Genomic DNA, 16,479 nt, shown 5'->3' on the forward strand with positions numbered 1-16,479 from the left:
AGTTATAAAAAGCTGAACAGGGCAGGGATAAGAGATAGGGCTGAGAAAGAATATTATAGACAAATCAAACTGGGAAAAAAACCCATTTCTAGTGAGGGTATTAGCCCTGCTTTATCTAAATGTAACCCTCAGAAGAAACACAAATGAAACACTCACTCATTAGGTCTCATTAACTCATTCACTTTTTCCTTAAGTTCAGTTTCTAATTCCAGGACATAGGCTACATACATTAGAGCCATGGTGTATATAGTCTGTGTTTAGTAATCTCTTCTTTATTATATTTCATTCATATTTTCCTATAAATCTGAAGGAATGTTAAACATTTTGTAACAATTGTTACTTGGTGCTTAATTAATTCTAATACTTATCTAACAAATACAGCTATCATTTGAGAATAGGGATTTTTAATTTCTTTCAAGCTATATTAAAATAATCTTCTTTGCCAAACCCAGGATTAATAACCCAGAGTTCCTAAGAATGTCAAACTCCATATTTCGGTAGTAGGACTGAAGACTTGTTTTTACACATTTATTTTGCATATCTTTGAACATGCATAACTTGAAATCAAAAAGAAGCCAAAGCTGAATGTGTCAGACAGACCTCAAATGTCATACAGGTGGTCCTCGACTTACAATGATTCACTTGTGACTATTCGAAGTTACAACAGCATCGAAAAAGGTGGCTTATGGCCAGTTTTCATTCTTACAACTGTTGCCGCACCCCCATGGCCACACAATCAAAACTCGGGTGCTTGGCAACTGACATGTATTTATGACAGTTGTACGTGATCACTATTTATAATAATCCCAGCTGACTTCTGACAAGCAAAGTCAATGGAGGAAGCCAGATTCACTTAACAACCGCACAATTCACTTAACAACTGCAATGACTCGCTTAACAACTGTAGAAATAAAGGTTGTAAAATGGGTCAAAACTCATTTAACAACTGTCTCATTTAGTAACAGAAATTTTGGGCTCAATTTTAGTTGTAAGTTATGATTACCTGCACCATGCAAGAAATTTGCTGCTCAGCCTTTCTAAAACCATTTGATCAAATCATACAGCCAGGCAGCCCCCAAATTTTGTATTATGTCAGTACAAGAACTCTTATATCTAACCTTTCTAAAATATTCCTTGAGGATTCTATTAAAGGCAAAACAATATTTTATGAAGAATAGACTCCAAAGAGAATCAAAGTGAAATATTAACCTTTAATGTGCACAGATTCTTATAAAACTATAAGTACTTATTTGAGTAAAAATATAAATCACTTCAATATAGAAAAGTAGAAATAAAATTGTAACTCATGTCACAAAATAAAGAATATTCAGCTAGAATGGCAATTTTGTGAGGGAGTTTTGTGGGCCTTTCTCAAAAAATGTGTTTTAAGCCTTATACATGGATATGAAATCAAACTGTTTGGCATTCTATTGTATTGGAACATTCATTATATATATCACATGTTTATAGCTTGATTTAATGCATCTCAGTATTAAAAATCAAATTTTCTGGGGAATGATATCTCTGACCCAAATATTATATCTCTGGTTTAAATCGGAAATACATTCCAAAATATGGTTAACTACTGGATGATAGCAGATGAATATAAAAGATACTAATTCTTTGTGGTCATGTAGAGGTTTGTTTTATAGACCAGATATACTATAGAGGCCCTAGGGCAGATGCAAGTAAAGTTTTCATCTTGATTCACTTAGGAAATGGACATAAAAGTTACTGGTCTCTGTTCTGTTGCAATTTCCACTTCTTTGTTCTAAGAACAAGGCAATGGGAGTTATTTGGACACTTGCTCTGATTAAGACAAGACGAAATAGTGGTTTGATTGTCATTAAATGATCTCCATGGAAAAGAGAAATGCAGCTAAGAGTCTTTACAATTGTGAAACATTTAGGTTGTTTTGGGGAAAGCATTACTGCCTCTATTAATTAATAAAGCATTTAGCACTCTCTTTTATAAGGATCCTGCAAAACGATCATTTTACTAGGGAAAAGGTGACCTTTTCACTTGCAGAAAGAGATGTAGTCATGAAGCTTTGATAATGGGGTATGCCACCTTAGGCATACATCATGTGGTTTGTGAGCACAGAGATTAATTAAGCACTCTAGAACTGCTGCAAGGCAAACATGTATAGGAAGATGCCATAAAATATTAACCTGTCTGTATATGTTTTATAAATTTTGCAACCTATTAGATAACAATAACAAAATCTCTGGCCATATACCATCTAACAGTTCTGATTATAACAATTCTAAGAAAGGGAAATATGCAAGATGTGTTGCATATCTCAGATCGGTTTATTTGGGATATAATTTATACATGATCCATATGTGTGTCCATTGGTCTCTGTCTGATTTTATTTTTACTCTTATAGGGCTGAGCACTATGAGAATTATGAATATGATGCAGCAAGAAAACGTGTTTTATTTATTTAATTTAGTACTTAATTCTCTTTATAGGCTGGCCAGTGAAACACTAGTAGGATTAAGAAAAGTTCCAAGCTTTTCATGGTTTCTACTGGATCTTGAATATAGAAACTGAAGATAAAAACTGTTTGCAGAAAACTATGAATGCTAATATTTGTCCATTTGTATTTTGTGCAAGCAAAAATGTATAGACTGCTGAAAATGATGTACCCAAACTCAGTTTATTTATTAGATGTGTATTCCACCTTTTGTTCAGGAATGTAAGTCAGTAAACAGAGTGCTCTCTCAACCCACTATATTTTAATCTATATTATATATTAAAATTAATATATATGCATTAAAATATATATGCATTAAAACTAATATATATGCAGAGGATGCAACTGCTTAACATCCTCTGCTGCCTCTCTTCTTCAAGCAGGACCTTGTGAGTCATGGAAATTTCCAAATTATGAAATTTCCACTTTAGAGCAGGGAAGTGGAACCCCGTTCAGAATGAAAGATGGAAAGATTACAGAGAAGAGCAACAAAGATGATCAGGGGACTGGAGGCTAAAACATATAAGGAACGATTGCTGGAATTGGGTATGTCTAGTCCAGGGGTAGTCAACCTTGGCTCTTTTATGACTTGTGGACTTCAGCTCCCAGAATTCCTGAGTGAGCCATGCTAAGTGGAAAGGGAGAGGTTTCCAAGCTGAGCCATGTTGGCTCAGGAATTCTGGGAGTTGAAGTCCACAAGTCATAAAAGAGCCAAGGTTGCCTACCCCTAGTCTAATGAAGAGAAGGAGGAGGGGTGACATGATAGCAGTGTTCCAATATCTCAGCTGAACTTCAGTTCATGGCACACTAATCACCACTGTGTAAACTTGAACTTAGGCCCATACCAGTATCTGGTCAGACTCAAGACAGTTTTGGTAATGGGCAACTAAGTGAAACTCAGCATGGAAGATGTAACATCTAAAGAATGTTTATGCTAACATAGACTTTTGATACTAGATACAAGACAACCTTGTAACCAAATTGTTACTATTTAGAAATTTCCTTGCTTTTAAAATATGACCTACAGGGTATTGAAAATCCTAACAAGACTAATAGGAATAGGAAAGAGATGTTTCTATGTCTCCTTTGGTCTTATAAGAAATATGTTCAATCCTTGTTATTCAGTTGTTAAATTAATGTAGAGGGAAGACCTATAAGTGTTCTATAACTGTGTTTATTTTGCTGCTGACTTAATGTTTAGAGAAGTAGATACCTAACCTGTTCTCACTTGCACTGATAATATTGATGTTTCAGAGAGGTCAGTCAAATATTTCTCTCCCATGAGTTTGTTATTTTCTCCTGTTAAAAAAGCTTTAAAAACTTTGGTATTATAATGTGCAGTTTTATATCTAAATTGCTACATACATACATATCATCTAACATTGCCATTACCCACATATCTGTCACTTCAAAATTATATGATGTAATGATGTTACTGTCATAATCATATCAATAATGTCAGCATTTGCTCTCACAGTATGTTCTGATAGAGTTATATTTTAAATATCTTGCTATTATGAGCTAGACTAAGATTCCACATTTTTTCATTTTCAATCCAGTGAGTCACAGGTAGAAGAATGTAAGGCACAATAAAATGAAATAAATGGGTTGAGACAGAGGAATAGAGGAGGGGACACAGAGAGTCCATAGCTCAGAAAAGCATTTTGCTTGTCATCAATAATTGATACGGACACCAAAGTAATCAAGTGGGCAAATGTAAGATCTGCTTACTACTTATTAAGCTCCTTGAAATATTTATAATGATAATAAAAGACAAACTGCAATCATTTTTTCATTTGGTGAGTTAGGAATTATTTTGAGCAACTTTTTTCTCATTTATTTTTAGTGAATTTGATAATATCATAACACCTTAAAGTTATTCAAAGAAATAGCTTTGTATAAATATGCTCAAAAAAGATGTGTTTTTCTAATTATATTTTAAGTGCCCCTTAAATTCCACAACATATGGTAATTAAAAAGTGAGCATTGCTCAGGAAAAAAGGTTACTGCATAAAATGCGTGCATATTTCAATAAATGATATTTGATTATATGTTCAAGGACTAGGACGTCTATTGTTATTTATATTTATTACTGGTTTATTTTGTTTTTTTTACTGAATACCAGTCTCTGAGGAATTCTAATAAGGAATCTTGATTTACTCAGTATTCTTGTTGGTTTTGTTTTTGAGAAATTGGTGAAGTTGGTATAAAACTTTGTAGTGCTGATAGGCCTCTTTCATGTGTTTGCTTACAGAGAGTCCAGACATGCTATTGTGTACTGTTACAATAGTAAAATCCAAATAACTGGTCTTTCTTAAAAGAGTTAGGAGAGTTCTTACATCCGTCCACTTTCTACTTCTTCACGAAAAACTGCAGACAGTTTTTAGGAATGTGCAGAAATGTAGCATAAATTCATACTTTTGTAGAGTCCACAACTATTGTACATACTAATCCTGAACATTATACACACACACACACACACACACACACACACCAAATTTTAATTAAACCACATAGAAAATGAATGTGAGCAGAAAAGTAAAATTGGGGAGGGAGAGGTCCTTGATGCTCTCTGACCTTGCTTGTTTTCTTGCAGAGGTTTCATTATCCAAATTAGATAACATCATCAGTGCTAGTCATTACCTAGTTTGGGTAATGAAATGTCTGGAAGAAAATAAGCAAGCTCACAGAGCACCTAGGACTCCTCATCTGAGCGACAAATACACTCCTTTATAAGTAAAATTAAGTCTGGTTTAACATTTGAGTTATAGCAATCCATCTATTATCAAATCTAGTTCTACAGTGAGAGCCAAGCTTACTTATGTTTACTGGAAGGCTAACAGAATGCTGTGACTGGTACTTTGGAAGGTACAGGAGATTTTTAGTTGATGACACTTTGTAAAAGCTTTTTTAATAATAAACTATAAGAAAGCTTCTCTGTAAAGCTTAGTAAGGGTAATGTGAGTTGTTTTGCTAATGCCCGGGATGCATGGTGGGAGAGGCTCTGCCTAACAGAGCTTTTATGGCGCTTTTGAATGAATGAGAAACCCTTCTTTTTAACTTTTCTTTTTCCTTTTTTCCAGCAGTTGTAATGGTCCTGAATAGTATGAGTGTCAGCTGGAGTGCCCGCCTTCAGATTTTCCTAACCTTTTGCAAGCTTGTGGCAATTTTGATAATTATAGTCCCTGGAGTTATGCAGCTAATTAGAGGTATGAACTGAAAAGTAAATGCTATTTTATGTGCTTTCATCTCCCTCATTACCATTCTTGCCCCTACCAAAGAGTGCTTATGCCAGCAAAAAAAATTTAAATTAGTCTCTGCTTGTTCAATTTAAGTTCCGTATTGTTAGGTAAATAATTGGAAGTAAAACTTACATTGCCTTATCTGGCTATCATATCATATTGAGGCTACATCTATAATTTTTAAATGTTGGACCAAAAGATTGTTTCTTGCAGCAAAATCAAAAACAAGCGAACAGGATCTTAAAGATTCTTGTAATGATGGAAAACTCAAGTTTCTATACTGTACATTTTATATAGAACAGCATTGTGTATATGTAATACAACTTTATAGCTTTTCTCTTTATTTGAAACATTCCTGTATAAAGCAGCGCCCCCACTAATTGGTGTTCACTCTTAACATATTTCTTAAGTAGAGTCTTTAAAGTTATTTAAGTGGCTAAGTGAGTTCTATTCCTTTAGACTGCCGTTGGCTACAGTAATATTATGCTTGCACCAGATGCTAATCATAATCAAAGTCTCTAATGGGGAGGATTTACTGCAAGAATAACATTTTATTAGCCATTATTCCAACCCTGTTTCTTCACTCTGAAAACATTTTTTTTCATCATGATCTAATTCAGATATATGAGAATCTAGTAATGAAGATTTTGGTTCATGGCTTCCTTTTTCTCTTTCTGTACATGTGAAGGGGAAAAAAAGTTCAGTTTGGATTAAGTCACAGTTTCTGTTAGATTCCAACATAAGAACTGTGATTTGTCCAAGCTACGGCCAATTAATGAGACAGGATCTGAAATCACGTGATGACTAACTATTCAAACCATAATTTCTCATAGTCAGATATTTACTAATGAATACAATATTTGAATTTATTTGCTTCAGATTTTACAAAACATATTTTCAAGAGTAAAATAAGGAAACTCTAAGGGAATACAATTAAGAGCAACTTCTTAACTAGTAAACATGTCAGAAGTAAATAAGTTAATGTTTTATTCTTAGTAGCACTCTTGCATCATTCAGAAACCTTTTGTTGAAACAAAAATTAGGCTGCAATTCTTGGACCACACATTGCAATAAGTTCTCCAGAATGTTAGAAAATGGCATGGAGAAATAAAAAAAACATTTAAAAATGTAGGCTATTGTTTCAGGTTTTTTTCTGAAATTTAAATCAATCTAAAAATGCATATTGTGCTCTGAATGCATTCATAATGGAAGATGATATTACACCTGGCATCCAGGAACAAAGAAACTATTTCTGATTTATCCAAATAATTGGGGTTGATAAAACTGAACTGGGAAAAAATATTGTATAAAGATTTATCTCTGGGTTGTTTATGTCGGTAATATTTTAACCTTAATAAAATTGAAATCAACCTTGGTATTTTTTTTTCTTCCCCAGGAAAAACGGAGCACTTCGAAGGTGCATTTTTTGGAAATGTAGCCAGTGTCAAAGGATTGCCTCTAGCTTTTTATTCTGGAATGTACGCTTACTCTGGTTGGTAAGTTATACTGCTGATTTACTGAATGGCTTTTGATTAAGAACCCTCTTGTGAAATAAATTCTAACCCACAGAGACATTGCCTGCAGTTTTCCTTTAGTGCCTTTTTGAGGCTAAACATGGGGTGGAAAGAGTTGCTATCCTAGTGAAAGTTTTGATATCTGAACTCCAACACTGGGAGTTTCAGAGACAGATTCCAGAGTTATCTGCAATTTCAGGGCACAAGGAGAGTTCCAGGAAAACTGTCACTATCTGTGACAGTGTTTAATTTCCTGGGTTGCATAGGGAGAACCAAGGGAAAATGTGCTATCAAAGTTTGAGTACAATAGATAAGACTATACTGATTTCATTTGAATTAGTTTTGCTCCTCTGGATTCCTAATTATACTGGGTTGCAAGGTGTCTTCTTTGGTTTGCGTTTATAGAATGCTACGAGAATCCTGCCACTAATAAATGGCTTTATTTATAGATCATGTTCTTTTGATTTAGGCAAGAAATCATAGCTAAAGCTATATAGTTTAGTTTGAAGTATAAGTCTATCCATAAACCTGGCTAAGCCTCACATCCTATACTACATTTATTCCAAATATATATTAAGAAAAACTATTCAAATAATATTTAGAAATGTTTATAAAAATAATGGTGTTAATGGCAACTTTGTTTTTGTAGGTTTTATCTCAATTTTGTTACCGAAGAAGTGGAAAATCCTGAAAGGCATGTACCCACCCTATCTCAACTCAATTCGTAAACTTTTTAAATTTATATTGCTGGTTAAAAAGTGGGAAAAGGCTTATATACAAATCCTTTATTATATTTAAGATTATCTTGCATGATGTTCAGCTTGTTTTTGCTTTGCAGATTCTAAACATGTTGTTGCTTCAGACTTTGCTATTTTTGATTTGACTTGTCCTGAGTTAATAAGCAAGTAGATCTGTAATCTTCTTTTCAGTAATATGAGATCATTTCAATGGCAAGGCCCTAAGGGAGAGTTAACATTCTTAATAAAGATTTTGTAACAGATGTTATATCTTGGATATAAGTCAGCCAAATTGTTTTGTGATTTTATCCTACTAAGACCCAATTTAAATAAGGAAGGACCCTGTGGACAACATTAATGTAAACCACTGATGTTTTAAATGGCAGGATACAATTAAACCATTTATGTGCAGACTTAGTATGTTAACAATCTGAATCCTATGAGGATGTTTTGCTAGACTTTTAGCATTGTTTGTAAAGTATCCAGTGAATACACAATAATTTTTAATAAGATGACTCCCTTTTTATGACTCTATAATCCCTTAATTTGGGGTAGAGTTGGGTCTATATGCAATGCTTATATGCTTCCCTCTACCATGGATGTCTGATTTTTAAATCCAATTTGGGAACCATCTAAGGATTTTGGAATTGTGATGGAACTTTACCACCAGTGCACTGTAGTAATGTTGCTATGTATTCTAGTATAGGTATAAATTCAAGCTTGGCAACTTCCAATCCCAGAACTACAGGCTGTCCTTTCCCCCTTTTGGCAACCCCTGAAGTTCTATCCAAAATTCATTGGTGTGATGGTTGAAAATTAGCAAAATGATTTCATACAACTTTGAGGTGGGCCAACACGAGCAATTAGGATCACTAAAATGTATTTTACCTGGTTAAAAACTATAGTAAAATCCTTCTCCATTACTGCAGAACTGGAAAAAATAGAAAAAAATAATCCCACCCACATACTAATTTTAATTACTGGCTCATCCTTCAGATATTTTAATTGTGTGTTGATTCCAAAAAGTTGAGGTTTTGTGATGTAGGTTGAAATATTATATAGTTGCTTGAATATCCATGAGCAGCAGGGGATACTTTTGTCAGGAAAACTTAAGATTTGCAAAAGACTATAAAATAATACATAGTATAGCTTCCAAAACTAAGTGATTAAAAAGTTCTAAAACTCTTCATTTTGCAAGATATTGAAAAAAAGCCTAAAACAAGGAGAAAGATGGAAAATGTGACCAGTATGTTTAAGTGAGATCCATATAAACCAGCACACTGAAATGGACCATGCAGGAAGTCTGTACAGAGGCAAAATTGTCTTATCAGACACAGAAATTATAGCTGATTGCATCGAGCTTATTTTCTTTGGGAATGTTGTTGCCATCTGTTTTGCAAAAAACTAATTTTCCAAGTTCATTTAAATTGGTTCCAAAGAATGTTTCAAAATTTGGTTATTCAGGCCTAAACAGTAGGCTATTTGCATATTGTCCACTACCAATTCCAGATTTTATTTATCCTGTCATAGGTGCAGGGTGACTCAATACAGATATAGACTTATGTATAGAAAGCAGGGAAGCCCCACCTTTCTCTGTAATCCTTTCATTTGGAAAAATGAGTACTTGAAAAAATCTGAGAAGAGAAGACTTAATGAAAACATGTCATCAGTTTTAAGTCCATAAAGTGGTGCCAAAGGGAAGATGGTCAGGAACTGTTTTTTCTTGCCACACAAAGTGAGACCAAAATTAACATATAAAAGTTGCAGCTAATTTTATTTCATTTAAATAAAAATAAAAATCCCGTGACAGTAAGATCTTACAGCAGTAGAATAGTTTACATACAGAATTTATGGTTGTTCCATCTCTAGAGGCTTTGAAACCAAACAATAGTTTTTGAGAGTGGTTGAACTGATTTTCTTGTACAAAGCAGAGAAATGGACTGGATGGTGCTTTGTCAGTCTATGTTTTACCAAAATGAATACTTGCTCCAAAATTAGTCACAGTTATGTTTCCAGGTGCACTTCATGATGCAGAAGAATGACAGTTCATATTCATTGGAACATGCCCAAACAGTTGTAATTACCTTTAATATTACAATGATGGTACGCTGGAAAATAATTATGTGGCTGAGACTAATATTTGCACCTGAAGAAATAAGTCTCTGTAATGCAAGGCATATATTTAATTAGAGTTAAGTCATTCAGCTAAGCTGAATCCTTTAAAGATTGATTTAGACAACATCTTTTCAAACCTCCCACCCATCCCAGACTACAATATTCTTTTCCCCCCTCCTTTGGTTTGGAGCAAACGCTATTTCATTTTGTTAAACTGACATTATTGCTCATATGGTAAAGTATAATTTAAGCAACCATTTTATGAGAAACAAGATGATGGAAAAGAATAATGTAGTATAAGAATAATTTAATTAAATAAACCATAGAACAATAATTAATAACCAGTTTGATCTAGCAGTTAAATGCATCAGGCTAGAGACTTTAAGACTGTGGGTTTTAGTCCAGCCTTAGGCAAGAACACAGCTGGGTGACTTTGGGTCAGTCATACTCTCTTAACCCTCAGAACAAAGAACTGGCAAGTCAATTCTGAAAAGTCCATGGACTTTTCCAGGCTCTGACTAAGAGTTCAGTCAAAGGCATAACAACAACAATCTTAATCCAATAAGAATGAAGTACATTCTTGACTTACAATCATTTATTTAGTGACTGTTCGAAGTTACAATGGCATTAAAAAGTGATTTATGACAGCTTTTGTCACTTATGACCATTGTAGCCTCCCCGTGGTCACGAGATCATGTATTTATGACAGTTGGAATGTTTTGGGATCTCACTTAACAACTGTCTTGTCGAGCAATGGAAACTTTGGATTCAATTGTGATCATAAGTAGAGGACTGCATTTATATAAACTATTAAGTTATATATTTAGGATATTAAATCCCAACCCAGTAAAAACATCCATCTTCTATATATTTTAAAGCATTTTTTTAAAGATCTAGATAAATTAAAATGTGATGTTAGGCTATAAATATGAACATCCTAACAAATTGGGCTAGAGTTTTGGTATCAGGAACTGCTTCTAAAGTTTTTGGCTCCAAATGAAAAACATGTAAATAAATGAAAACAATAACATTTGAGGGCAACATTCTTTAACAGTCAGAATGGCCATAAACATAGATATTGCTATGCTAGGAGCTCTGTTAAAGAAATGTAGAGCAGAATTCTTTATTTACATATAAAATGGACCTTTCAAAAGTTTTCAAATGGTCTGTTTCTGCTTGTTAAATAAGTTTAAGGCCGTTCTATCAATTTATCATTGTTTAAAAAGTTACACTGTGAAAGTAATGTATTATTGAGATGTATAGTATTTGTAAGCCTGGTCTTGGGTTGATAAATCATGTCTAGTGCCTCTAGAAATCCAAAGAATGAATTGCTTTGTTATAACCTTGAGGGGTCTTAGATTAGTCAGTTTGTCTATTAGACTTACTGCAGTGTACTTCTCACTTCATTTATTCCTTCTGTTCTTGAAAGCCAGGATGCTGCAAATTTGTTGCCAGGGTTTCACGTCATTAGTCATTTTGGAAAAGCAAAATATCAGACTAGCCCCCATATTCTTTTGTGTTTTTTTAAAAATATCAGGTTTAAATAATCTGTCATATGTAATTAATATACTGTCTGCTTCCTATTTATATTAATTAATGCCTCAACATCCAGAGTCAATGAGAAATGAAAAGACAAAGCAAAATAGTGAATATGTTTCCACTTTTAAGATTATTGACAGATATATTAATTTAATTTATAGATTAATATAACACATAGTAAATTCCAATTTTTGAAATTTTTGAATGCCATATTCTAATGTAACTCCTAGTTAAATCACTAGCTCTCTCATGATGCTTTAAAGAACAATCTGGATATACCTAATTTTATTAATTAATTAGTTATCAAATTTATATCCCTATGCATCTCACTCAAGGTTATTCTGGGTGGCATACAATAAATCAACAATTAAAACAATATAAAAACAGTTTAAACAGTAAAAACAAGATTGCAAAAAGGGTTAGGTTTAGGTTTAGGTTTAGGTTTTATTAAATTTTTATACCGCCCTTCTCCCAAAGGACTCAGGGCGGTGAACAGGGCATATCATAAAACTATAAAAATACAAAAGTTAAAAAAGAATTAAATTATTGCCCACAGTAAAAACAGTAGAAAATATATATAAATATTAAAACCCTAAGTAACTCCACATCAGGCCAGGCCAGCTTGTTCAAATAAATGGGTCTTTAACCCGCGCCGGAAGGAGCGGAGATCCGGTGCCATCCGGAGCTCAACCGGCAGCTGATTCCACAAAGCCGGAGCGCCCACAGAGAAGGCCCTCCCCCTGGGGGCCACCAGCCGACATTCTCTGACTGGAGGCACCCTGAGGAGGCCCTCTCTGTGGGAATGCACAGGGCGGAGGGGAGTCGACGCCGGCAGCAGGTGGTCCCCGAGGTATTCTGGACCCATGCCATGTAAGGACTTAAAAACCATCACTAAGACCTTGAACCTCACCCGGAAGACAACTGGTAACCAATGCAGCTCGCGGAGCAAAGGTGTAACATGGGAGTACTGGGAAACTCCCAAGACAACTCTCGCGGCCGCATTCTGTACCAGTTGGAGCCTCCGAGTGGTCTTCAAGGGAAGCCCCATGTAGAGAGCATTGCAATAGTCAAGACGAGAGGTCACGAGCGCATGAGTGACCGTACACAGGGCATCCCGGTCTAGATAGGGCCGCAACTGACGCACCAGGTGAACCTGTGCGAAAGCCCCCCCTAGTCACGGCTACTACATGATCTTCTAAGGTAAGCCGTGCATCTAGGAGGACTCCCAAGTTGCGAGCCCTATCTACGGGGGGTAAAGACTCACCCCCCATAGAAAGTGATGGAACATTTTGAATGTCCCGGGATGCCGGAATGTACAGCCACTCAGTCTTGTCAGGGTTGAGTTGAAGTCTGTTCCTCCCCATCCAGACCCGAACCGCCTCCAGGCAACGGGACATCACAGCGAGGGCATCACTGGGGTGGTTTGGGGTCGAAATGAAAAGTTGGGTATCATCAGCATATTGATGATACCCAACTCCAAAACCACGAATGATCTCACCCAGCGGTTTCATGTAGATGTTGAACAGGAGAGGCGAGAGAACCGAACCCTGAGGAACTCCACAAACGAGAGACCTAGGGGCCGATCTCTGCCCCCCTGCCAACACCGACTGCGAACGTCCCAGGAGATAGGAGGAGAACCACCGAAGAACTGTGCCTACCACTCCCAATCCCCTGAGACGCCGCAGCAGGATACCATGGTCGATGGTATCGAAAGCCGCCGATTGGTCTAATAGGACTTGGACAGAGGAATATCCCCTATCCCGGGCCCTCCAGAGATCATTCACCAGAGCGACCAATGCCGTCTCCGTGCTGTACCCGGGCCTGAAACCCGATTGGTACGGGTCCAGATAATCCGCTTCATCCAGGACCAGAGGGAGCTGATGCGCCACCACACTCTCAACAACCTTCGCAAGAAAGCGAAGGTTGGAGACTGGACGAAAGTTGTTCAAGACAGCTGGGTCCAAGGCAGGCTTCTTGAGGAGAGGTCTCACCACCGCCTCCTTCAAGACGGTGGGGAAATTACCCTCACTCAAAGAAGCAGATATCACCGCCTGGAACCAGCCTCGTGTCCTCTCCCTGGCTGCATAAACCAGCCAGGAAGGGCACGGATCCAATAAACATGTGGTGGAGCTCAACCTCCCCATAATCCTGTCCACTTCATCAGGGGTCACAGAATCAAACTCCTCCCAGATAACATTGACAAGACCGCCCGTGTCCTGATCGTCAGACTCTGCCCAGCTGGAGTCCAAACCGGTCCAAATCCGAGCGATTTTATCCGACAGATGTTGACCAAACTCCTCGGCACGACCCTGCAAGGGATCCTCCCTCACCTCCTGATTAAGGAGGGAGCGAGTCACCCTAAACAGGGCGGCCGGGCGATTATCTGCGGACGCGATGAGGGCAGAGAAGTAATTGCACCTCGCTGCCCTCATCGCTGCGAGATAAGACCTAATATAGGTTCTTAACCGCAACCGGTCGGATTCGGATCGGCTGGACCTCCAGCAGCTCTCTAGGCCCCGTTTCCGACGCTTCATCTCCCGGAGCTCCGCGGAGAACCATGGAGCTCGATGGGATCTGCACCGGGTCAGGGGCTGCAAGGGTACAACTCGGTCCAGTGCCTCAGTGGCTGCCCTTTCCCAGGTTAAATTAGGATATTAGGCTTGTCACAGTCTCAATAGGACCTGGACCAAGCATGTAATTTGGACTGAATTTCAGCAACTTTGTTTAATAGATGCTCTGAAAATTCCTTTGTTCAGCCTTGTATATGAATCTACAAGTCTTCCATGCCCAAAAATGCACTTGGAACAAGGTCATGGGGTGGCAGTCCATGGATGCACTACAGATCAAAAAGTATTGATGCTTTTGTCCTAATTTTGCTCACTTGTATTTAATAGTCTTGTTATATAATTATATTTACAAAATAGAAAGTGTTGGGGTATTCAGTGCTTTAACAACATTTACTTTGCTGTATAAATTATAACAATTGGCTTTGAGAAAGTTGGCTCACTTTTATGATTGATATTTTTTATTTGTTTGTTTTGAAATATGAATTGTGTAACTGTAGCTTCTTTGGAAGATAATGCCTGCTGTGAAGAGATATTCCTTCACAGAGATAGAGTGTCAACCTTGCTTATGACAAGATAAAATGGTTTGCTTTTGGCAACATTATGAGCAGAAATAAGTGATGTTTTTAATAGTCCAATAAGGTTTTTGAAAAATCAGGGCTATGGGTTGATGGTAGTGAGTATGAAAATATTTCAGATGGCAAAATATATAGTACTAACAGTATTGTAAATAAATCCTGCTTAAGAGTGCATAACTTAGTCAAGATAATGCTTAACACATACATTTGAGATATGATCTATAATTTGTTTTTAGTAATGAAAGTTTGGGGGCTTGGTGTTAAGTAAATGTGCAAGAAACATTTTGCTTGTCATAGTCCAAGGCCATTAAAGCTAATTGCTTGGATCAGTAAACACTTCTTCTATCTAAAGATTGTTAACCTATTTTTTAAATTTATAAAATCCAAAAAGAAGGTGGGGGGAACAGCAACAATACTAACATACAAACACACAAAAGAAGCAGGAAAAAGAAACCAACAAAGATATATGAAGACAAATTCATTCAGCTCAAATTTTAAACACGTCTTTCATCACATAGAATTACTACTTAGGAAACAGGATTATGTATTATTTTCAAACACATAATTATTTTACTAAAAGGACAAGTTTAATAAAAGGCAATTTCCTTACTTGGTATCATATACATTAATGCTATCCATGAATTACTGGTATAGGCTTTCAAGGCAGGTATCTGATGACCCAGTGTTAAGCTTCAGGGCATGATGACTATGGCCTAGGAAATAGATTTCCTGGTGTTTTGCCAATAATTGTGACTGGCATTTTTAGAGGCAGTTTTAAAATGCAAGGCATAGTTGTTGGTGAAACATCAGGAAATGTGCTGTCCAAACCATAGCTACTAAACCCTGAAGCTCAACATTGCCCAGCTACTGTATCTGTGAATTGTCATAAGACTATATTTTTTGACATTTTAGCAAGATGGAAGTGTCCTACATTAAGAAATTAATGTAACTTTGATTAACTTGGATTTTCTTTTTGTATTATACAGCTTCACAGTAAAAAAATGCATTAAGCCACTGTACAAAATAAGTGGTGCAGATATAATAGGATTTTATTGTGATTTTTTTATCTTGATGTAATTAACAGTGGCATATCTTAATCTTGGAAATACTCTCTAAAGCTCTCATGTTCACATGAATGTAAAAGGTGCCTATTTACTTTATCATCACTTTGAAAGGCATGACTTTCACTTTTTCCTTTCACTTCTATTCCATATAAAGTATAATTTTGAAATAATGAGTTCAAGTTCCATGACCAGATTTTTTAATGACACACACACACACATACACACACACACTGAGAGAGAGAGAGAGAGAGCACTACCAGCAACCCTATTTTTTGCATTTATTTCTTAGTTTGACATTGCTCACAGTACATTCAGGCAATATTAAACATCTTAGTTTGTGTATTATAATCCAATATAAGTCACAGTAGCCTTATAGCAGGCATGTCAAACTGCCGGCCCACAGGCCAGATGTGTCATGTCAAAACCACACCTACCTCATTGCCGGCAATGGGGAAAAAGTCGAGATACATTGTGAGTTTGACATTTCTGCCTTATAGGAAGTAGATGGCATAGTAAACATTTTCATGGTAGAATGAAAATTTAATTGAAAAGTTAGTATACTAAGCACAATGGTTCTGGTGACATGAAATACAAAGGTTTGGCTCCAGTTTAAGCTGTCTTTTATTTCCAATAAAATAGTTATATTG

General features: G+C 36.3%; 1 protein-coding gene across 2 annotated transcripts in view; it reads left to right on the top strand.

Annotated features, from left to right (window-relative positions):
• SLC7A11 (solute carrier family 7 member 11) overlaps positions 1-16,479 on the top strand; it is a 76,910-nt gene that overhangs the window by 13,311 nt on the left and 47,120 nt on the right. For both annotated transcript variants that reach the window (XM_081333348.1, XM_081333349.1), the window contains exons 4-6: positions 5,563-5,688; positions 7,118-7,217; positions 7,885-7,929. In XM_081333348.1, coding sequence (XP_081189474.1) covers positions 5,563-5,688; positions 7,118-7,217; positions 7,885-7,929 — 271 coding nt within the window. The remainder of the gene's footprint in view (positions 1-5,562; positions 5,689-7,117; positions 7,218-7,884; positions 7,930-16,479) is intronic.

This window comes from Vipera berus, assembly GCF_964194415.1.
Source record: "Vipera berus genome assembly, chromosome: 7".
Lineage (NCBI taxonomy): Eukaryota > Metazoa > Chordata > Lepidosauria > Squamata > Viperidae > Vipera > Vipera berus.